General features: G+C 36.8%; 1 protein-coding gene across 2 annotated transcripts in view; it reads right to left on the bottom strand.

Annotated features, from left to right (window-relative positions):
• myh14 (myosin, heavy chain 14, non-muscle) overlaps nt 1-20,349 on the bottom strand; it is a 47,806-nt gene extending 27,457 nt beyond the window's left edge. For both annotated transcript variants that reach the window (XM_089117543.1, XM_039694505.2), the window contains exons 1-12: nt 20,177-20,349; nt 12,337-12,505; nt 7,846-8,052; nt 6,276-6,432; nt 3,985-4,012; nt 3,450-3,564; nt 2,592-2,639; nt 1,372-1,464; nt 1,207-1,270; nt 629-727; nt 391-534; nt 51-265 (exon numbers count right to left, since the gene is read on the bottom strand). In XM_089117543.1, coding sequence (XP_088973669.1) covers nt 51-265; nt 391-534; nt 629-727; nt 1,207-1,270; nt 1,372-1,464; nt 2,592-2,639; nt 3,450-3,564; nt 3,985-4,012; nt 6,276-6,432; nt 7,846-8,052; nt 12,337-12,495 — 1,329 coding nt within the window. In that variant the 5' untranslated portion in view covers nt 12,496-12,505; nt 20,177-20,349. The remainder of the gene's footprint in view (nt 1-50; nt 266-390; nt 535-628; nt 728-1,206; nt 1,271-1,371; nt 1,465-2,591; nt 2,640-3,449; nt 3,565-3,984; nt 4,013-6,275; nt 6,433-7,845; nt 8,053-12,336; nt 12,506-20,176) is intronic.
• Nucleotides 20,350-25,773: the final 5,424 nt, after the last annotated feature.

Genomic DNA, 25,773 nt, shown 5'->3' on the forward strand with positions numbered 1-25,773 from the left:
CTTCTCAGACTCAGTCTGTAATGTATTTTTAAAGGACTACATGAACACACCTGCTGCTTGGTCTGGGCCTTCTGGACGTACTCACGGCCCACTTTGATGCGGGGAGTGAGAATGGCTCGGCTGAACTCCAGTACACTGATGCCCAGCAGGTGGCAGAGCTTCTGTGCTGCGGTGTCATCCGGCATTGAGGCCTGATCCGTGTTCTTCTCTTTGTGGAACGAGATGTTCCCAAACTGCAGCACTGCAGAGATCACCTTTAACATCGCTGAAAAGAGAGAGAGAGTGATAGATCAGGATGGACAGCAGGATCGCTGTTTAATTCAAGTACATGTTTTATGAAATCTTCTGGATGTTTCCTTTAAATCTATTTGAGACCCTTTTCTCCCTTACATGTGGATTCTTCCTGGGTGAATCCCATGATGGTCACTGAGTCCATTGTCTGAGTGAAGTTTTCTGAATCACTCTGACCCGGAACAGGAAGTGACCCCCCGCAGATGAAGCGGTACTCATCCGCGCTGCCCAGCAGAAGCTCCTCTACAGAAAGGGTGTGAATAAATAAACACAATGACTATGTTTCTATAAGTGTATTGTGAGGCAGTGTGTTTCAGTGTTTGTGTGGTCTACTGACTTCTCATGGCCTCAGAAGCTCCAGAGAGGAGCTGGTAGAAGATGTGGAAGGTCCGCTCATCTTTAGCCTGCCTGATGGCTCGAGACTTCTCCAGCAGATCTGATACACATGCAGGTTAAAGAAAAATGCACCGATACACACTTTGGGCCCTATTTTAACGATAAAGTAACTTTGTGGGTGGGTCTTGGGCGCTGTTGCTATTTTATAAATGATAAATGATCTGGTCTCATTGACTTCCATAGAAGGAAAAAAATATACTATGGAAGTCAATGAGACCAGAAACTGTCTGGTTACTGACATTCTTCTAAATATCGTAAAATCGGCTGAATGGATTCGAAAACGTTAAAACTCGACTGTTTAACTCTGGGGAAGTTGTAAAATGAGCCTATTTCCAAAAAAAAAAGAGCTAACCTTAGTAAATCTCCCATAAATGTAATGTCTGAAAGGGAAACTCCAACAAATGCATATGTAATAAGTTTAGCCACAAAAATAACCCACACCTTTTTGGTTAGTTTTTCACTGCGTCATTAATTATCAACTGGTGTAAAAGTGATTTGTAGTGGTTTTTTGAAGGATACACGTCTCAATATTAGCACCAACAATATATCCAGCAACATCAAAATTGATCCTGATGAATTTGCCCTAAAACAAATAAAAGAAAATACATGTCAGACCAGAACAAAGCAAGTGATGAAGATCCAACTCTATGTGATTATGGTAAGATGTGGCGTTTCAACGCTTACAAATCTGGAAGAGTTGTCGTTTTTGACCGTTTTGGCATTCCCGAAGGCCTCGAGGATGGGGTTCGCTTGCAGTAATTGTCTCTCCAGCTCCCCCTAGTCACGGGACAGAATGAACAGCAGTCAGTGCAGGAAGATTACCAACATTACAGCTAAAAGCCCATCATAAGCCTAGCATCAGCATATGACTGCAGCCAAACAATCACACTCTTTTGCAAAAACACATACGCATTCATTTTACTAAATTGAGACTTACCACAGGCAAGAAACACACCTTCTAAAGGAGTGCAGATGTATTGTAAGGACAAACTACTTCTCAAATCTAGTCAAATGTCAGTTTCTAAAATCTGTTTATTGTACACACACACACACACACATAAAAAAAAAGAAATGTGTGCATACTTTTTTTGTGAACAAAATTATAATTATAAATTTTTTTAAAAACTATTTATTACCATTAAAAGGTTCTGTTTTAATTATAGAAATAAAAAAAATAAAATTAAGTATAGATAAATAATTTTTCATAGCATTTTTTTATTATAGAGTATAGAATATTTTATTTTTAAATTTAGCATATGATTAATGAATAAATAAGAAAATATGTAAAAATAAATGTCTGGAAACAATTTCCGTTACATCTTTCCTCAGCGTTGAACTTTGTCGTCAAATTAAATCTAGCTCAGAAGAATCACACACACAGACAGCTGAAATGGCAAACTCATAAATTTGCAGCTCAGCAAAAGCCTTAAACCGAAAAAAAAAAAAAAAAATTCCATGTACAGGCTAGAGAACCCCTGTCTAAGCTATGAGGTTTCGCTCTCACCTATATAGAATAGTATGGTCTATATAGGTCAAAAAACAAAAAACAAAAACAACCATAGCAAAGCTTTAATATGTATACAGTGCCCCCTACAGGCCCAAAGTGGAAGCATTAGAACACAACAATACTCACATACTGCATTGTCTGTTAGTCCACAAAAAAAGAGAGATGGGGTGGTTGAACAAGTGCACAGGACACACAGGGGACAAAAAATAGAACATGTTGATGAGCAAAAACATAAAAACATGGTAAAAAAAAACCATAAATAAATTAATAAGACATATGATATATCACACATTATGAGGTTAAAGTGGCAGGACGTGAATTAGAACTGCTGTAGTTTGAACTCTTGTCTTCTTGTCAGCCGGATGTGTCAGTCATGAAGAGAAAAGCCCCCACTCACCCTGTTCACAGCACTACTGCCACGACCCAGAGAGCGTGTGCCATCCATCTTCAGCAGGACAAAGAGGAAAGAAACCAACAGCAGAAAGAAACAGCAGGACCCAGGAAAGAGAGGAGACAGGGAGAGGAGAGCAACCAAGAAGAGCAGAAATTGAAATATTAGAGAAAAGGAAATGCAAATGAATGGATTTTTTTGGGGTTTGTATGCATGTAGCACACAGATACACCAACATTTACAGCTTTATAATTCAAGATGTAACTACTGTATAAGGTTAGCCTGTGGGAAGTGTGAAAGAGTGAAAAAACTTTTCAATATAGGTGATATATGTAATGTAATGTAATGTAATATATATATATATATATTACAAAATTATTTTTGATTTAATTTTTACATTGTTTTTGACAAACTAGTATATAATTCTAAAATTCTAAATTCTAATCATAGTTATGCATCCCTAAACATATATATAAATATATATATATTTATATTTAATAAAATACAATTTTGGCAGATGTAATAAAGCAATAAATTAAAACGTCAATCAAAATAATTATAGTCATTTTTATTTGTGGTTCCGGTGAAAATATTGGCAAGGCAACTACAAACATGAAGTACAATCCCAAACGGATCCGTAGAATTTTTTTATTATTACTATAATAATTATTGTATTATTACTGCATTTTGTATTATTTATCCTTATTGTTGAACCATGTAACAGAACAATTATTAGAAAACTACAGACAACAGCAAAAATAAATAAATAACTAAATAAAATAGAAAGATAAGCATGTGCTGACTTGCTTTAGAAAAGCAGAATGCAGAAATAGCTTTTTCTCTCCACCAGTGCCCCATCCTCACCTGTAGGGTGTCTTTGGGCCGTCCCAGAGTGCCAGACTTGTGTGAGGACGCTACATGTGCCAAATACTGAATCACTTTTTTTGTGTTCTCCGTCTTTCCTGCACCAGATTCCCCACTGAATACACACACACACATAAACAGAACAAATAAACCACCTTCTACTGTAAAATAGGGGCAGACTATTTTCAGAGTTTTTCAAACAAATACTGGCAGATGACTTAAATAACTTAGCAACACGTGCCAGTTAATGGTAAGAAAATAAGGATCTGGATAAAAACATGTTATTCTACATTATAATAGGCCTTGGGGACTAAAGCAGGTAAGATTGTGTCTTTTTGTGCCCTTTAGGCTTCTGCTGTGCCTACTAAGACCTTAAAGTCAAATACCAGCAGCTCAGTCTTACATCTCTCCTCAAGCTGCAAACCATCTTAACTTCTCCATTTTAAATGCTCAATTTAATGTTCACTGATTTTTCTAAACCACATATATGTAGTCAAACTCAAATTTGCAGTGGCCACAGCCAGTGGAAACTCACGTGCACAGAATGGCCTGATCTTCTCTGTCTGTAGGAGAGAAAAAAAAAACACATGATTAGGGACATTAGAATGACCAATGAACATTTACAGTAATTGCTCTTCTTCATTTAAAAATGAATTTGAATGGTGTCAAATTTCTGAAAATTAAACATTTGGTATTTAAGAGAACATTTATACAATAAAAATGCTTAGAGAATAATAATTTAATTATTATGACTTTGAAGAATGGGGTGACACCCAAAGACACTGAAAGTAACTCTAAATGACGCAATTATACAATTATATCAATATTGGTGGTTTTGCTCCAGTACCCAGATTTTACAGTAGACAGTGGCAATACAACACAGATGTATTATATTTCAACTAAAATAATTATTAAAAGAAAAAAAAAATAAGGAAAAAAATACATTGTAAGATCCCGCTGTTATTCATGCGAATGCTTTTAAGCCATCTAAGCACGATAAGACACAAAAGAGAATGCAGTGCAGTACTGGCACGAGTCTGTGAATCTACAGTCTGTGATGTACACACACACACACACACACTCATGTGCACAGAAGGTTTACATGGGTCAAAAACAACAAAAACAATAATGTTTTGATCATTTTTTACAGGGCAAGTAAAAATCTGAACTGTTCTGACTGGGCCAATAGTCTTGATATATTGAAGCGCACAGGTAAATGTGACATTCATTGCAATAGGTTTATGTTTATATTATCCTTAAATTTAAAGTTGTTACATTTTTTAAAGCCTAATAAATGTTCAAATTGGTAGCTTTCAATTATACTGTAATGCTGAATACCTATAATTAATGTCTAAAATAAAAAAAATAATAGTAATAATTCATTATTGGTGTTCTTTCATAAAATGATGCCAATAAACAAATATTTAAAATACAGGTGTCAGAGATATTCAGTCATATGCTCATTTAGTTTCATTATCATGGACTTTTAGTTTGCGTCTCATTATTTCCGGTTGTCTTTGTTCATGTTTCCCGTCATCATTAGTTACTATGGCAATTCATCTGATCATCACACCTGTTAGTCTTTAGGTTCGTTATCAGGGTGTATTTAAGGCCCTGTTTACACGAGAACGCTCACGGGTGAAAACGTAAAAATATTTTATCGGATGTGCCTTTCGTTTACACGGCGACGGTGTTTTGGGGGCTTAAAAACGCAAAAAAGTGAAACCACCCACCAGAGTGGAAATCTTAAAAACACTCAACCGCCGCGTTCCCGTGTAAACGGTAAAAATGCAAAAGTCTGCTTGACAGTGCAGGTTGTACACAGGCGCGCGGACATGGTGTTGTTGTGTGGCAGTGCTCCATGTTGCCACCTAGCCGTTTGGAGTGCATACTACATTGAATTCCACACTCTTTTGCATCACCATATGCACGCGGATTTCCCACCCAAAACGCTCGTCTAAACGCAAAATAAAAAGTGATAATGCAACGCCACTTTTGCGTCTTCTCTTCAGAATCGTTTCCGTGTAAACATAGCCTTAGTTCCTCCTTTATCTGCCTTGATTGTCGGTTATTGTTTGTGTATCACATGCTTTTATGTTACCTTTGGATTATCTGAGTTTGTTTTACTAAATTGTTTATATTTGAATTCATCTTCATCTGAACTTCTTCTGAGGACCTTATTCACTGCGATCCTGGAAATAGTCTTCTGTTGTTTCTGTTTCTAGAAATAAAATAGAATGGGGCATCAGTTTACTGTTGGAATTTGTCATTTGGCGCCACACCCAGTGTAGACAGCATCACTGATTATAATGGGTTCTGTTTGCTTACGTCGCGTCGCACCGCTCACGTCTGGTTTCGGTAATATTGTTTAAAGTGGATTCATCGGCTGTTTTACGTTAACCTGGCAGTTTTTTGCTTAATGCAGAACTTTGCATTATTCACTCTTTATTTTTACACGTTTCGCTGAAATACTCAATTCTGATTCTTCAATTGCGCCATTTAACGCTCCGTTATTCTGTTCTACTGGTAACAGACTGAGGAAATACCCGTGACATAATTGGCATGGCTCTTTTTCCCACAAAACACACGCACCAGTTGAGCCAGTTTATTAACCACGGACACACCCTGAAGAGCAGGATCCAAGTAGAAAATGCCAAATCTGAATGTCTCAATCATGCCCGTTCCTAAGTGTGTGAAAGATCTGAAACTTCATGTAGCAACATGAAACTGGTTTTCTTCTTTCTAAATATTTTGACGCAGAGGTGTATGAACAAATTCACATAAACTGAAGCAAGCCTACAGCAGGATAGTTGGTTGCCATGGTACCTTGCAGCATGCTCCTGTAGGCCGCCTCCGATATGGCGTAGATATGTGGAGGCATCTCATGCCGTTTCTTCCCACGATACATCTCTATGATGGATTCTGTATAGATGGGCAGGTTCTTATAGGGGTTGATAGCCACACAAAACAGGCCGGAGTATGTCTGTAGCACACAAACACAATAATTAGGAGAGTTAGAAATAATGGTTTTGTATGTAGAAACTATTCTTGGCAGAGACTGAACAACCTCAGACCGCCCACATTCTTTTCACTGACTGCCTGATGGATCTTGCACACAAAACTAGCAGCCACTTAAAATCAGAAGCTTAGATCTGAATGGCTTCCTGAAGAGTGCTCAGGTTTTTATCTGTTCAAAGTACATTTTTAAACATTGTAAAAGCCAAGCACAAAAAGCAATTTTAAGGAAGAACTAATCATTGGATTTTCCAAAGTTTGCAAGATTGATTGATTATAAATCAATGTGACATTACTATTATTATTATAAAAATATTAAACGAAATAAAAAAATTCTAGACCATTTCAAAGTAAATAACTAATACATTTATGACTAATTATTAAATTATTATAACTAAAACTAATATGTGTCCCTTTTTTTTTCAAACGTTAAACCACTGAACTTTTATTTAGGTGGAATATAAAAATAATAATAAATGTACCATATTAATTTGAGTGAATTTTACTTTGCATTTATTTTAGTCGAAATTTGGTTAACGTTAAAGTGAAACATTTTTACCAAATATTCATATATATAATTTAGTGCCGTCAAACGATTAATCGCGATTAATCGCATTCAAAATAAAAGTTTGTGTTTACATAATGTATGTGGATGCACTGTGTATAATTATTTAGTATATATATAAATGCACACACATGCACGTATATTTAAGAAAAAAAATATTTATATATAGAAAATATTTATATTTATATATAACATAAATTATATATAAATCTATACACAGTATATACATGAAAATATTTCTTGAATATATACAAGCATGTGTGTGCATTTATATATATAAAATAATTATACACAGTGCACCCACATATTTTATGTAAACACAAACTTTTATTTCGGATGCGATTAATTGTTTGACAACCCTAACATAATTACATTTTACTTGTGCAGTCAAATTGATTAATAATCACATCTAACATAACGATTAATAATCAGATCTACTGTAACATAAAAGTTTGTGTATATGTGTGTGCATTTGTATATATAAACACACACACAGTATTTACAAACTTTTAAGTTATCAAAAGTGATACTCCTCCTTATATATAAATACTCCTTGATCTTGTGTTTGTATAAGTGAGTCTGTTCATGTGTGTTTGTACTTTCTTGGCTGCGTTCTACATAAAACCTGAGCAGAAATTCAAACCGTGAGCCTTTGATGAACAAACACACGTGTGTATATCTCTGTGTGTAACACTATCCTTCTCACTTACTCAGAGAAAACCCACACACTCATGTGATGGCAGGGCACAGTCGTGGGCATGTGTCAGGATCGCTAAAACATGTGGGAAACAACTCTGGCTAAAGAGAAACACTCACATATATGAGTCCTGAATAGTATCTCTCACGTAGATTGTGTAAGACAGAGGCCTCATTGAGGCATGTGAGATCTGCCATATCTTCGACTTTACTGAATCGGGGAGGGTTCATCCGCTGCAGCTCCTCCCTCGAAAGCGTCATTTTCTTCCCCGTTTCAGTAAGCTCCACCTCCACCTCGTCGCCCCGCTCCTCGCGCACACTTGCAGACTGACCAAAGGAAACACAGGCAGAAAAAGAAAGGATGACGAGAGATTCAATTATTACCAACGCCACATTTGCAGCCAATGTGTCAATGTCCTAATATTAACATTAAAGTCATAATCACTGTAAAATCAAATGTGAAATGTTGTTGGCTCAGATATAATGTAGACAAAAATCAAAAAGTTCACAATTATGCACATTCATGTCTCAGTCCTGTAATGTAAAGCAATAAATGAAAATATAGCTGCAAGCATCGATGACGGGCCCAACTGTGGACAACTGTGCAAGGCGGGCAATCATTTAAATGTGCCACATTAGTCTGTTATCAATTAAATTTAGATTAATTTCATGTCATAGGATGTCATAGGGAAATTTCAAATGAGTGTGAAGTTATCATTTGCAGCTCAAAATATTTTAAGTCCATAAGTATTTATCTTAAGGTACTTTTAAATTGATATAATACTAATAAATATAATAATATACTGTATATAGTTTTTTTTACTTGTTTTATTTTATATACATTTTATGTAAATGATCTATTTATTTATTTTTTGTATGGAATATGATTTCAGTAATTTGACATTTCATGAAGGTTTATGGTGTCATGATGTTTTCGGGAGATGCACCCAACCAGAAATGTTACCAAAGCACAATGGGACTTTAGTGGGTTTATTCAAACAACATTGTGAGATAAACACACACAGTTTCTGTGTTTCAGAGCTTGATAATGATACTTAATATTCTCCTACAGACCACCGAGTCTCTCACACAAGCATACTGACTTTGTTGGAAACAGAGAATACATTCATGTTTGATGGAGACAGACAGTCTGAGGGGGAGTGTGTCAGGGGTCCAGAAACAGAAATAGATATACTGAGACATAGAGAGTGAGAGTATAGAGTGCCACTGTCATGACCTCCAACAGGAAGTGCTGAGATCTCCCTCTCTGTTCTCTTCGGCAGTGCGTCACATTCTCAACATGGGACACTTCATGACGAGGACTCATTTCGCATTGCGGTGACGTTCAGTATTGAGCAACCCCTGTTTCAACAAGTGTGTTGAGCTATTTATAGTAGGGCTGGGCGATATATCGAATATGTACGATGTATCGTTATATTTTTTGAAACGATATGGAATGAGGCAATACCGTTTATATCGATACAGTAGTTTGATATGAGCACATCTGAAAAATAGCGGAGGTTGCAGTGTGAGCTGCTGCAGTGAAAGTAGCTAGGCTACGTAGTACAATTTGTCCTAAACATGACACAAGCTTATATTAATTGCGTCAAAATCACTTTGATATAGTTAACAAGTTTAAGGCAGCTTGCCGCCCTGTCAAATGCTCTGACAGACACTGTTGCTGACTGACAGATATACTTGCGCTGTTTAATTCGTTTGAGTGGTGCTTTCCTCAGTGCTCAACTTACATTTCACATATTCTCCATCTGTAAATGTTAGAAAGTAAAGCAAATATGTCCATTTCACAACAAATATGTCCATGTCAGAAGAGGACGAGCTTCTGGAAGTGAATCTCCGCTAAAATTCATGCTTCCTTGAACGAGCGCCGGCGCGCGCATGCGCGTGAATAGTACTACGTAGTACGCAATAATTCTGACTAAAATAAACATATTGCTAAAATATTTGTTGTTGGAGAAAATAAATGTGCCATATGTGGAATTTTAAACCTACAAGTATATATTTTTAATGAAAGTGAAAGTGATTATAATGGGGTAATCAAATGCAGGCTAATATAATTAGTTTGTGCTTTTGTTTGTTTTTATTTTCATTTTTAGTTTAGCTTCTAGTCAATATAAAAACAAAAGCTTTTTGCACATAATATATTGCATAGCCTATATTATATTTGTTTCCATATCCTTCAATATCAACATTGTTTGTAGGATATCATTGGGCCGAATGTGAATATATATATATATATATATATATATATATATATTTTTTTTTTTTTAAATATATATATATATATATATATATATATATATATATATATTTAAATATAAAGATTTTCTTTATCTAAATAGAAAACTTAGAAAGTACCGAGATATATATCGTATATCGCCATTTGACCAAAAAATATCGAGATATGATTTTTGGGCCATATCGCCCAGCCCTAATTTATAGAGTGTCATATCAAAGCACTAAAGCCACGTGTTCGGTAGGTGGGCTGCATAGGACTTTCTGAAGTAGCTTTTTAGATCTGAAACTTTAACTAGAAGGAGACCAACATAAACAAGGTCAAAAGTTAAGGAGTGATAAGAGCCTCCTGTCATGGCTTGTAATACAACAGCTCCTCAAGAACCTTGGGTAACCAGCTAAAAGCTCTGGCTCATTTTGTGATCATTTAGTCACCTGATATGTATTAAATCGTAATTATTTACCTTGGAATTTTATGGAATATTAAAATTGGTTCTATGTTCACAGGAGACACAAGGTAGCAAGCTTGTATATCCATGAGTGGGAATGATATTTGAAAGCTACAGTGGAGAGGTAGATTTCTTAGTCAATAACGACATGATTTTGGGTTTGTTTCACACTGAAATTAATCATATGACTTACGTTACGAATATAGCTTATGAGCATTATGGACCACATGTATGCTGTCACTGTATTAAAAAGAACGGTCTTAGGGCCGGTTCATACAAAATGTTTTTGCTGTTTACACGCCAGTGTCATGATTATGGACTCTTATTTTGGCATTCTGTTTTGTTTCCCTTAGTTCCTGTATTCCTGCTCTGTTTAGTTTTGGTTTCCTTCATTTCTGATTATGTCCTCCTTTGTTCCTATGGTAACTAGAGCCAGACCGATATATCGGCCGACCGATATTAGGCATTTTCCAAAATATCGGTATCGGCAGTTATAATGGCCGATAAATTAATATTTGAAAAATAAAATAAAAACGGACGAAACACGCTTCAATCATGTCTCCTTGGCCTGTTATATTGAAAATGTATGTTTTACAATATGCAGTATGACGTTATCTATTGCTAAATTATGGATCATCATAGACTAGCTAACCACAAAGCTAGCTAATGCCACTATCATCAGTGGAAAACCGCTAACGTTAACATTAATGAGCTTGGAAACCACAATGAACTTTTTCTGCCTAAATAAAGTAATGATTACCATATTTATAACTAGCATGTCCCTGCATTGTAAAATGTAAGTTAGACTTGCGAGGAGTGAACATTTAGACATAGAGAAAAAGTATCAAACGTATCTTATGCATAAAAGTTAGCTTTTCTTTTACACGTGTGTGAAATCCAACGACTCCAAGCGTGCGTTGCAGACTGTCGTTCTGTAATGGATTTAGAATCGCTAAATAATAGGTTTTAGAAGGCAGGCAGCAACTGATGATTGAAAATGGTTTGATGTAGCTTGATGGAAAGAATTTAAAAAGTACAAAAAAAGTCTCGTAGTGGTTTGCAATTTCTCCTATGTTTTCCCAGTGTCAATAAGTTTTCAAATAGAGCTGCTTGTGTGGTTAAAACCTTTTTCCAAAAGATTATTGGAGTTTAAGGCTTCTTTATATTTCCATCGGGATTAGTGAATCAGGATGAACTCAGGATTATACACAAATTATGATTACTCACAGATCCCAAGCATGATCATCAAAAACACAGTGTGTCAAAAGCAAATAGTACCCTTTATATTATCGAATTAGTGATACTGTCTGCACTGGACACGACACAGCGTGACACCACTGAGAGTTAACAGATGCCTGGTTTACTTCTGAAGTACTACACGCACTTGCGCTAATTTACATGAAGGACAAATGGTTTTTACATTCGCTTTGATGCGTCCAGTGTAGACAGTCTCGCACGGGGAAAACACAATCTAACGACTGGTTTTGCCTTTTAAAGCACAAACGCGGAGACAAATATAAGACATAATATCATGTATAATACCAAATATGAGCCCAAATGACCATTAAATACAGTACAAGCCTCAGCATCGCTGCAGCGTGTATTTGGGGTTTTGCGAGTTGATAATGCAAATAAAAATCTGCATTTATTTTGGATGCTGTAAGTAACTTTTAAAATGTAAAAACTATTAAGCCTGATTCCTATTAAATGTCTTTTGTGTGATCACGTGTTTTAACCGATATGCATATCGCTTTGGAGCATTTCACTTTTAAATCCATGATCAATATGATCAACAATCTCTTGATATATATATATATATGGCGTTTACATTGGCCACATTACTTCTAAAATATTAGCTATAAAAAAAAAATGTATATTAGTTGACCAAAACTCTTTGAATCAGCCTTACCTCAAACCCATGTTTCTCTGAAGGCACCCATACGAGTCTCTTAGCTGCCCAATCAGCTTGGCTGGAGGCGGAGAACTTTGAGGTTGGTGACCCAGGCCCCGCCCCCGTGGACAGGAAGCGGGTGACATCATTAACACTGCCCCCCGCTGGCCTGGACATGGTTGTAGCACTGCGCAGGAGAAACACATAGACAGAGTTGTAACTCTTCATGGAGGAAACACAGCAGAGACCGATCATTACCCTTAATCGAATCATAACCATCATCATTATGATGCCACTGAGGCAATCAGCCAGTCCATCAATCACAGGATAGGGCAACAGATGGGACAAAGGGAGATCAGACAATGAGTGTTGAGAGAGAAATATAGATGATTACAGTATTGTGACATTTAATACTGCAGTTAAACTGAAGGACACCCTGATCAAGAGCTTCCGCAGCAGTAGGCTGATGAGAAAATGTGTGTGTGACTATGCATAGCCTGTGTAAATATGATTAAGAAAATATACAACCACATGCACATATTTGTATTTTTGATCTTGTTACTGTATTTCAGCACCACAGCTCCACCAATGAATTGTCAACTATAATAAACATGAACCAAAAAAAAGTCAAATTTTTAGGATACTGTATTTTAAAGATAATTTTGTAAATTTCAAATAAGCTTAACAGATCTTTACTGAAAACGGTTTAAACAATATGTTTGATGCTTGTCCCATAAACCATAAACAATTATTACACATACACCTGTGGAACAGTCCTTAAAGGGACACTCCACCCATTAGCATTAAAGGATAATTCCGGTATTTAACACCTTGAGTCTATTTTGTAGTTTGTTTTGAATGAAATAGAGTGGTGGACAATGGGTCCTGTATCGACTTTTTGACTTTTTTGACTGAATCGCCTGTGACCGCTTTAGACTGGCTGTCTATGGGAATGCACAAACATGTCCTTAAAACAACCCTTAACGTTCATTTTCAAAACTGTGCAACTCACTGAGTGGTTGGTGGTGTTCGTTGATGATTAAAAACAAATATATCGGCGCAATGTATGCTTTCAATCCGTGTTGTTTGCTATTATGGAACTATTTATTCAGATACCTCACAACCGCGTATAAACATCCGCTCGATATTTGAGTCTGAAGCGTTAGCACACTCCCGACCACTTGATGGTGACAACAAGGACGCTGTACGGAACACGGTGTCTAGCGCACCGTAAAAAAAGTCCGGGAGCACAGTTGCTCTGCTCACGCTAGCCTTCTGAGAGACGGAGAACCGAGCGAAAAGACTACAACCAAATGTAAACAGACCCCTTTCCTTTTCCGGTAGCTAGCGCAGTAATATCAACGAGCACTGAGTCCTCCAGCAGACATCAATGCGATTTAAAAAAAATGACAAATAAAACACGACAGAAACGGTATTTAGCTACGCTACTTGTTTCAGAACATCAAGGAACACCACCAACCACTCGGTGAGTTTTGAAAATGAAGGTTAAGGGTTGTTTTAAGGACATGTTTGTGCATGCCCATAGACAGCCAGTCTAAAGCGGTCACAGGCGATTCTAAAAAAGTCAAAAAGTCGAGACAGGACCCATTGTCAAAATTTCTAAGTCCACCACTCTATTTCATTCAAAACAAACTACAAAATAGACTCAAGGTGTTAAATACCGGAATTATCCTTTAACATTTCCATTCTTAGAAATCCAGTTATACTATTGAATGGTCGTGCAACACTCTCTCATTTTCCCCTGAGACGAGAGAAATCCGCTATTTACCTTTTTCACTTCCTCCTACAATGACGCAAAAATCGTCATTTTACGTCATTGTAGGAGGAAGTGTAAGACTTCTGTCAAGACTACAAACACTAGTTCCCACCCTTTCAAACCCGCCCATAGGGGGCTGGACCTAATGCGCTAACAGACCAATCACAGATCAGTGCCAGTGCGTTTGATTTCACGGGCAGAAACTTGCTTGATGGATGCATTATGGATAGGGTTGGGTACCGAAACGCGGTGCCAATAGGAAGCCAGTTCCGACGTAAACGGTAATAAGCAGACCGAATAAGAACGAAAATGTCGGTGCCTGAGTCTCTGTGTCATGAGGCGCACACACGCAAAGTCTCTCGCTCTCTCCTGATTTGGAGCACAGTCTGATCTGTCTCGCATGCGCACTCTTGCTCACTCGCTCTAGATTACGGGAAATTTTAACTAGCCTAATTTGCGGGCATCAGGGAGCAATTATCAATATGCGGGAGACTCCCGCAATGGATAGTGAGGGAACGTGTAAAATTGCACGTCAGAGTAAGTGACGTGTAAGTGAGCCAATCCATTGGCTGATGGCGCGGGCGCCGCCTTGACACTCTTACGTCGTCATATTATATTTGCACGCATTATCTGATTTCATTGTGCGAAATGATTTCCAGGTGGTAGCGTAGCTCAACTCTAGTATACATTGGTGGGTGGAGTAGTGGAGTGGAGTATACTAAGTAAATTCAGTATAAAAAAAAAGGATTTCTCTAAGTAAATAAAAGTTAGGTAATCAACCCTCACTGGTCTCGGCCTCGACTCGGACTCGACTGTCTCTAGTCTCGGACTCGACTCGGACTTGACTCTCTATGGACTCGGTCTTGACTCGGACTCGACTCTCTCTGGTCTCGACTTGGACTCGACTGAGGTGGTCTCGACTACAACACTGTTCAATACATATTCATGTCTCCACAGGTGGAATTACCCTTTAAGACACAACCAGTTTATAAGCAGTAGACATTTAACGTCACAGTTTTAATAAAGAGACCTTTACTGACTCTGACGCCCAGGCGTCTCTGATCACCTGAGACTGCAGTGTCCGTAATGAAAGACACCTAAGCAGTGGTACAGCTGATTGTTCTTTCAGAGCTAAACCATGTGTGACCCGAGACCTGTTTTAGAACTTGGCGAGACATCTCACAGCAAGAACTGACAAATCTGGTGCCGTCCATCCATTAGGATGAGATGCACTATTCAACGCATTCTCATTCTTTATCATCATTATGTGATGCTATATGACAAAGCGGCGCTATACTACGCACATGGCACCCGTTATCGTTGATATAACATGCGCCGTGGTGGGTAGGTTTAAGTGTGGGGTAAGGTAGGGTAGGGTAGTCTCATATTACGCTAAAGGATTTATGACGCCTTGTGTTCACGTGTTATATTAACGATAAAGGGGGGGCCATGTGCGTAGTATTTCGCCGTTTTATCATATAGCATCACATATGACGCTAAAGGATGAGAATGGGCTGCACTATTATAGTACTAAAAACAGTACAGTACAAACAATATTTCGATTTTGCTTATGACAGTGATTTGAAAATACTGTTCAAAAGTGCAATGGCGGTTGGCAAGATTTTTTAATGTTTTTGAAAGAAGTATATTTTGGAAGTATATTACCCAAGGCCACAACTATATGATCAAAAATACAGTAACAAAAAGTAAAATTGTGAAATTATCATTACAAATATTATTTTACTTTTTAAATATTTAAAAAAGTGATTTATTATTGTGTTAGCAATTCGGAATTTTCAGCATCAGTACTCTAGTATTCAGTCACATGATCCTTAAAAAATCATCATAATCTGCTGATTTGATGATCAAGAGAATGTTTTATTGTTTTGTAAAAACAGGTTTGCTGCTTAATATTTTTGTGGAAACCGTATTAAATTATTTTTCAGGATTCTTACATTCTTCTCATTAGCCATTCCGTTTCATGATGACTAATTTCTTTCCTTTTTTAAATCTTACTTTGCAGCTAAATGGTCTAGTTGCAACATCTTACAACATGGGCTAACAGAATCACCTTGACTCTGTGGCATGCAGTAAGCCATTTATGAGAAACACTGTTGAAATTGGATCGGTCCGCGCAACACACTTGTAGCCAATCAGCAGTAGGGGGCATGTCTAATCATGATGGGGGAGGAGAGAGAGAGTAAGTGAGTGAGAGGGAGATTTGAAGAAAGACTGTAGAAAGAGAGATGGCTGAGAGACATTGTAAAAAAGAAAATGTCTGAGGAATATCATTGGAAAAAGAAAGGTTAAGATCAGGGAAGAGCTTTAGGACTCGTGTTAATATTAGAAAAGCTTTCCAGAGATGAGACCGGGAAGTGGTAAGATCTGAAAACGGATGTAGAGGTCACGTTGCTTCTGCTCCATATGCGAGTAACATTGGTTTTGCTCTAGTTAATAGGCTAATAGTTTTTCATTTTCATTTTTCATTTTGCTTCCCTTTAGTTATGATAAAGAGACACCTACTGTACTCTTGCATTGCGTGTTCATGTGTTTTGGGGGCGGAGCAATGAAGGGAGGGGTGTGTTTGTTTGGGTTGATTTCAAATATCAACAGTGATCAACAATGTTTCTCAGAAATCCCTTAAAGCAGAGCAGCGTTTTCATACCACCACCACAGTGTTTAGACTAATCATATCAACCTATGAAAGGCTTATAATTATCTTTGCATGTTAAACTGGGATAGGAGAAAGCATTTTAGCACAGAAATAAAAATTACACACTACATCTACATACAAGTTTCGTCTTTCTATCTCTGTGTGTGTGCGTGTGTGTCTGAGGTGGATAGGGGGACAATGTGCATGTTCTGAATTTGATGGATCGGTGAAGTGACAACCAGGCCAGAAAGCAAAGAGTGGAAATGAGGTCTACACATATAAACGTCCAGAAAAAAACAGGCCATTCAGGACGTACAGTATATTCCAATCCATGATACATACTGCCAAATAAGCCGGCTACTTGATTGCATTCTAGGGCATTATAGTGGGGGCCTACATCTTAAAGGCATAGATGAACACTAAACCTGCAGCTAAAAGATATAGTTCATCCATTTACTCAACCTCATGTTTCAAACCTGCATGACAGTTTTCCATGAAACACAAAAGGAGATGTTACACAGAACTCCACTGCTGCTCTTTATTGAATGTGAATGGGGATCGAGCTCCAAAAATGACAACAACAAAAAAATCCACATTAAAATGGTCTATATGATTTGAGCACTATATTACAATCGTAATCTATGATGATACTTTTGTGTAAGAAACAGACCAAAATAAATAGCTCTCAAATGTCATTTAATTGCAAACATTAAACTATGGTGGGCAGGGCTGTCGATTATTTTGGTAATAACTACTCAGTAAATTATTTTGATGATTAATCAAGCAATCAGATGTGTTTTGTAGTAAGTAGCTTAATAAAAAAAAAAGACCCATTGAACAATAAACAGTTACTTTATTGCACTTTATTGTAAGGTGTAATTATACAATTAATACTAAGTAATATTTATTCAAATTAGAGTTTGGTTTAGGGTTAATGTTTCTGTTGACACTTTAGTTTACAGTCTTTGTTACATATGTACTTACTGTGGTAATAACAGTCAATTATGCATAATTACATGCAACTAACCTAAACCAAACCAACCCCTATTCCTAACACAAGTACATACACGTAGTTAATTATATTACTCAATACTGAAATGTATAATTACACTGTAACAAAGACACCTTAAAATACGTAACCATGTTTCATTTAATGTAACGAGTAATGAAGTGTTACCGAATAGCCTTTAAATTGACTTAAACTATATATAAACAATAACAATGTGGCAATATTCATTGAATTAATATTAAAAGTAATCTTAAAATACATAATATACTGTATGTGTGCACATCAGCCTATTTTATACTATGGCAGAGACAGATATGCATTAAAATATGCATAGACGTCTTGTAAATTAGTGAGGTTTGGAACAACATGAGAAAGTCATGAAAACCTCATTCTGATGTCCAGTATCGCTCAGATAAACAGGTTCTCTGATTAATTTAAAAGAGCATTGGTATTCATTCACAGTATAAATCCATATTGCAATCAATTAGAGCACTTTGTTCTGACATCCTAAGGCTATGAGCCTGTGGGCAATACAGGTCCTGCTTGACCAGACGCAGTAGTGGCCTCACCCGTCTGGGGTTTCAAGACTTTTCATTACGAAACTTGTTCAACCTATTAAAGTCATCCAAATTTTATGTCTGAGGTTGTGCAACACATAGGGAATGTGTATGAACTAGCCAAACTATTGTGTTTTAGTCATCTGCTCTTAATCCCAGTCCTCAAAATTCCCCAGAGGGCTTCGGAGGTTTTTTTTTTTTCCACAGAACACAGAATGATCGTAATGCTGGTTGGTTTAGGTAATTCGCATGTCAATCACTTGGGTGTGTTTTTCTTGAAGAGTGTTGGCAGCATCAGCCACATGACAGTTGCACCAGTTGCACTTTGAAAATATTTCCAAATGTTCACACACTGCATAATGTGTAAAATGCAGGGCCATTATCAACACATGCCTCTCAATACTCAAATGAATGGTCGATGGTCAGATTAATGGGTTTTTTCAATGGTTTAAGCATGATGTGTGTGTGTGCTCACTACACTAGAAAGTCAAGGGGCCAGGGTTGCACACACCTTATCCATGACACCATCCCTCTCACAGTGCCTATGAGATCATGTCTTACACACAAGAGGTGAACCTGTCCAAGTGTGTAAGTTTGTGCGTGACAAATATGAAAGGAATGAGGGTGTATCAGTCTCGTTCTCATCCGCTCTCAATTTTCACTTTTAAAAGTATTTTACGTGAAATATTGCCAACACACAAAAAACAAAACAAAAGATTTTCTAAATAATAGAAAAAATAAACAAGGTGACAGTAATAGCAATAACAATAATTACAAAATATAAGGGAAACCTCATTTTATCATTAATAACTAAAATAAAGAGTACTCCATTGTACAGACAATGAATGAAGTCAGTATGAATTTCAGAGCTGTGCCTGCAGTTCATATATAAATTTGGCTGTGACAGATGCATGACTGTCCTCTCTCTCTCTCTCCAACACGAAGTAGCCTAATTAGGGTAGTTTCATGCTGATATTTCATTTCTGACTAGTGAGATAATAATACACATGATCAGATGAGACTAAACAAAAGGGATCAACATGATCATGTGTGTGTGTCTGGTTCTCCATGACGGATCCTCAGCATCTGACGCGGCAAAAAAAAAGCATCAAACACGCGGTCTAGCCTATTCTTTTTTTATATTATTACAATGCCGCTAGTGACGTTCAGTTCTCATGGCAACATAATTACGATACGGCATTTTTGGGGTATTATAAGCGCGTTCCAGTCTGACTCAGTCATGCTGCCTTGTAATGCTGGCTAGGTAAGTGCCCTAGGTTTTGAGACACCGCGCCGGTAGCTGGGCTCGGATCTATGACTTGCAAAGCTAATCTATTCTCATAATAGAAGACCTACAAAAACATTGAAACCACACCTCGGGCATTATTAAGGCTAACGTTATATGTGACAAAGAAATAGAGCAGCTCTGGTGATGGTGGGTTAATGCAGCACAGAAAGGCATGGACCGTTCACACTTTCTTAAGATGGCTCAGGGAAACACCCTTTAACGGTGATTATTGTATCTGCATATTAAGATGAGAGATCATGAGACATTAATGTCTCTGAATTATTAAATATATGCATTTACTTGCATCTCAAGTAGCGTGCTATTAGAAAACACTTAATACATAATGTATAAAACGTTTTGATACCGCAAATGCTGTTAATGTGCCCGCGATGTGACTGTTTTCAAAAATGAATTTTAATGCAGGGGTCTTGCCAGATCTTGTCGGTGGGTGACTGTCCCTCTCCGGTGTCATTTTCGGCTTTATTTCGAGGCCCTATATCCCACTGAAACATGATCACGCGCACGGCACAGAATAAGGAGATACGGACATAATACAAGACAACGCGCGTCTTACCTTAAATGTGTTAATCCACTCTCGGGATATGGCTAGAGCTGTGAGGAGAAAAGAAACGTGCTCTCGTGTTTTCTTTTTCAGTGTGAGAGGGCTAATAGTGCAAATGCGGCTTTTCACATTACAGCGCTCGCGTGAAGCCGCAAACTCATTCACACTGAGAATAAAATAGACAGTAAAGAGAAGTGATGGCAAACGGAGGACTTCACCAAAAGCCCGACGGCATCCCGACTATTGACCAATGGCGTTTAGGACACACACGCGTAGTCCCGCCCTCCAGAAAATAGAAGCTAATTAAAGCCCTTAGTATCCCCTTAAACCCGCCTTCTGAATAGGACAGAGCGGCCACGCCTTTGTACTGGCGGATTCTCGCTCGACAGCCAATCATACGCGTGAAGATGAGAATGACAGCACTGGAGAACCAATGAACCGAGAGGATTGGGTGAGGCTTGTCCTGATTGACGTGGTTGGTGGCCAATGGCGCAAGAGCAGCAGGTGCCGCTGTAGGACTGTCGCGCGGAGCGGTAGAGAGATTTGCGCGCTCTCTTTGTTGACAGCAGCGCAGTGTGTGTCTGACTGTCTGCCGCGGGAATGATCCCTGAAGCTGGGCGCCCCAGATTCCGCACTAATGCCGAGGAATCGGAGGATCGAGGTCTGGATGGCCGCGCCTAACAATTAGGTCAAACCCGGAACAAAATTCGATCTGATATTTAATTTAAACACAAATAAACCATTTTCGTCTGTACAGCTGACATATAGTTACCATTTAGCACTTGATAATTATTTATTGATTTGTATTTATTGACATGTAGGCAATTAGAAGACCTCATAACAATATTCATAATATTAACAAGAATATTCAGTCATATTTTATTACAATTGATAAATACGTCGTAGGCATAAATGACGATGATGATCATTATCATTATTGATAATAACAGTAATAATAATATAAATTAACAATTTTGTTTTTGTTATAGGTATATAATATTATTAATCTTGTTATTATTAGGTAGGCTAATACTGGCATTACCTAACAATTATTACAATTCAGACGTTATAAAAATTCTGAACTTTTTAAGCCCTGCAATTAAAAGAAATTAAAAGAAAAGTCGGAATACATAGAAATAGGAGACAAGTCAAGAAAACATGTTTGTTTATTCTTGTCCATGAAGCAAATTCAGTCAATGGTATCAAAGGAACAGCACAGAGGCCTGGACACTGATTGACCAATAACTTAAACAGCATTTAGAAAATGAATTAAAAATAGAACATGAGCCACTGGATGCCATGGTGAACTCAGGCATTACTGAACTGAGTATGAAAGCATCTGATAATTAGACAGGGTAAGTATTTAACAATGAGGTCGAGGTGCAAGTGATGGTCCAGTTATGGCAGAGATGTTGAACTAGCACTCAGTCACACATACAGGTCTATATTAATAGAATTTTGTGATCATGAAGACTAATCATAACCAGACAAGCTTACATACAGAGAAACAGGAAAAAGAAAAGTAGATTACAATAAGCATAATGGGTCAATTAAAACAATAATTGTTTATTGAAACAGAGCCCAAGGCTATACATATCTATTTTCTTAACTGTACATTTCCCTAAGTTTAACTTGCAATACCTGAACAGGGTTAGTACATGTACATTTCAGTCCTCACATAAAACTAGCAGAACTGGAGAGACAGAGACAATTTTATCTTCTGCCTCTATGAATATAAATTGTCTGACTAAATTTAACCATAAATCTTCTATGCTTAAAAAAACCTTTCTGTGATACACTATGCAATCGTATATTCAAGCGTAATTGCACATGATTTTTTTTGAAAGATATTAATATTTTATTCAACAAAGATGCATTAAATTGATCAAAAGTAATAGTAAAAACCATTTACAGTGTTAAAAATATTTATATTTCAAATAAATTCTGTTCTTTTGAACTTGGTATTTACCAAAGAATCCTTGGAAAAAAATGCATCAGTATCCCAAAAACATTAAGCAGCGTGACCTTTTCCAACTGTGATACTGTAACAATAAGAAATGTTTCTTGTAATAATTGAGAAAAAAAATTTGTAGTATTTCACAATATTACTGTTTTTACTATACATGTTTTGATCAAACGAATGCAGTTTTGGTAAGGGACTTCTTTGAAACAAAAAATCCCATAGAAAACATATGTGCATTTCTTTCTTTTATGGAACACAAAAGATGATGTTTTGACTTCCAGCATATGGACAAAAAAGACAAGAGAACTTTTTCTTTTCAAAGGAGAAAGAAATATTTAGATATATGAATATAAGTTTTGGAACAGTGAGTAAATGATGACAGAATTGTCATTTTTGGGTGAACTATATCCCTTTAAGTGACAGAAGCTCTTTCAGAATCTGCATCCACAGAACTCGGCAAAACGTATCCACACATTTTAATTAGAATATCCATAATTCACAAAGTTCTACACAACTCCAAACCTTTGCATGTTAGTTTAATAAATAGTTTGCATAATTTGATTATACATGTATAGTAAGCCAAGTTTTCATCCACTTTCTTGATGTTATTATATCGTGAAAATCCTTTTTAAAAAGTTTGCAAAATATTAATCCATTTTGGCCTTTAACCAATAAAATGGTGTGCATAAAAAAACAAATTGTCACATAAGAATTTATGCGTTTTATTTATAATTTATAATTGTCTTTACTTTATAATTGTCACAAATTAAAAAGTTCAGTATCAGTCATTTTTCAAATGTTGTATCAACATTCACAATTTGTTGTTATTAATAGTTTCCAGCTTTTGAAAACAAAATTTTCACTTTGAAATAACTTAATCTGAGTGTGTTCCAGTTTTTGCTTTGCAAAAAACCTGGTTTGCTTTCAGTTTTTGTTTTCATTCTTTGAACCACTTTTATTCCTGAGAGAAAAGCTTCCCCAAAATGACTTGGCTTGTACAACTGTAATACGTTCACAATACTGTTTGTAGTAAAAATTTGAGTAAAATGAGTAAAAACAATTTCAAAATGTACATTTTGTTAGACAATTTCACTGTGTGTGAAGTGTTAAGTTAGTCTGTCAAATAACATCACTTTTAAGAGTTAATGCCCTTTTCTCAACAAAAAGTGTTTCCAAACGTTTTTTTTCCACAACATTTGAAGAATTGACACAAACAGTGTTGGGGGCAAGTAACGCATTACAAGATTACCTTTTTTCAAGTAACTAATAAAGTAATGGATTACTTTCAAATTTTGAACAGAATATCTGTTACTTATTTGTATTGCTTATTTGAAAAATAATTGATTTTTTACACAAGTTACCTTTTTTCTCCATGAATGAACTGATGCGTTGTGTCCGCTGTGTGAACATGATGGTTATTCTAGAGTAAATGTAAGCAGACATTCAGTATTCCTCAAAATGAATAAAAACAGAAAAGCTTATTCCGAATATTACATTTTGTAATATGCCTTTACATTTTGTACTTTTGTTTGTTTTTTGTTAAGAAACAAACAAGCAAGCTGCCAAGCCCAGGTGAGAAAAATAAAGCAAATGTAACGCATTACTTTTCATAAAAAGTAACTAAGAAACGCAATTAGTTACTTTTTAGGGAGTAACGCAATATTGTAATGCATACTTTAAAAAGTAACTTTTCCCCAACACTGTTCACAATTTTTATTTTTTTTTTACCAAAAATAGCATTTCCATCAGCTATATTGGGGAAAAAATGCTTTTTTTTTTCCACAAAAGAAAAAAAAAATACTTGGATGAAAACTTGGCAAGTGTCTCAGCTCCATTTAACACATTTTACTATATTCAAATTTAGAATTAACACATATTTTCTCCCCAAAAATCCGCATAGAATGTGGCAATATAGATTCCACCTGGGCCTATAACTTAACATAAGCATTAATACATCCTAATCTTCTCCATAAGTCCCCAAAACCTCAAAACAAGCAGGCTCACTTTCAAAGGCACACCACTGGCAAACTAATTACAAAAAAATAGAAGAAGAAAAAAACCTGTCCAGCAACATGCTTTAGGTCAGGGTGCTTGTGTGATTGTTTAAGAATGAAAGGAAGACAGCAAAAAATAGACATGCCTCAGTCATGACAACAATACTACAGTGTGTAAATAAATCATTTACCATAGTTCTACTATACGCGCTTCTAAAACAGTGATGAAACACTAAAGGAACACAAAACATAAAAGTCTACAACTCAAAGAGTGGCTGATGATAGATCCATGTGCTGTCCATGAGTCAACCCAGAGTTTCCCCATGCTGTGCAATCAAACATATTTTCTCTTATTACTTTCAAGCCACACCCTGCAACAACATAAACACAATCTTCATTTCCATACATACAGCTAATTCATTTTTTGGTCTGTGCAATTGTGACAAATGTGGTACGTTACAAATTCCGAAAGTGCTTGATACAAAACAGTGCTTAAAATTAAAAATACAGTACATAAGAGAAACAACTTGAAAATGCTGCAGATTTTCAGTAGTTTCTTGTTTTGCAGTGGCTCTAGCAGGCATTCTGACACTTAATACAAAACACAATAGTTATTTGATTTTAGGGTTTTTTTGCCCAAAATATTGCCATAAGAGGATATATGTGTTATAGGTATTTCCATTCCCTTTCTAAATAGTGAAATGGCTCATCCAGGTTGCAGCCACTGGGCGCCACTGTTGTGTCTCTGTCAGGTCCGTGCTGGAGCCACTGCAGCTTCGTGTGGATGTCAAAAGATCGCCAGGTTCAATCAGCACACTGGGTCGGTGTTGCAGCTCTCCTCGTGTCCAAATGACCTTCTCTATCAATCCCTCTATATTCCCCCTCATGCTTTAATTTCAGCCCCAGGTCGATCTGTTTTCGGTCATCAAGTCTTTGACCTCGTTTCAATTTGATTGACCTGAATAAATCCACCCTGCACTGACTCGCACTTTAACAACTCAAACTGTATCTTCCTCCTGCCTGACTCCATCTGAAAGTCCCTTCTCTACAAAGCTCCTACTTTTTGGAGGGGATTCACAAAAAAAAAGTTGCTGCCTTAAATTTTTAAGTACAATCAAATTCAACTTAAATTACATAAGTCATTTCAACTTAAATTACATTAAAATGACTAGTAAAGCAAGTCCGTCTTCCAAAAAAAGTCCTAGCTGTTTGTTCTCACTGCATCTGCTAAGAGAAACTGCAATAAAGTGGTTAATGCCGTGGTACTTTACTCTACACAGTATATGCGTGCGGTGTCGCGATGGCGCAGTGGATGAGACACATGCCTTTGGTGTGAGAGACCCGAGTTCGAATCCACTGTGAGACACCAATGTGTCCCTGAGCAAGATATTTAACCCCTAGCTGCTCCAGAGGCGTGCGACCTCTGACATATTTAACAGTTGTAAGTCGCTTTGTATAAAAGTATCAGCTAAATGAGTAAATGTAATAAGTAAGTAATGATTCATTGACTGAAGCTAATAGGTTTTTTTTAATGGGTTCATGTTTGAATGCCTGTAATAAGGTCTGTGGTGAACACAAGCTCAAGGTATTTTCACATTTTATTCTGACATAATAAAACACATCAATTATACCCCATTTGTGTTTTTTTAAAA

Source organism: Pimephales promelas, chromosome 12 (assembly GCF_988280905.1).
Source record: "Pimephales promelas chromosome 12, fPimPro1.hap1.1, whole genome shotgun sequence".
Lineage (NCBI taxonomy): Eukaryota > Metazoa > Chordata > Actinopteri > Cypriniformes > Leuciscidae > Pimephales > Pimephales promelas.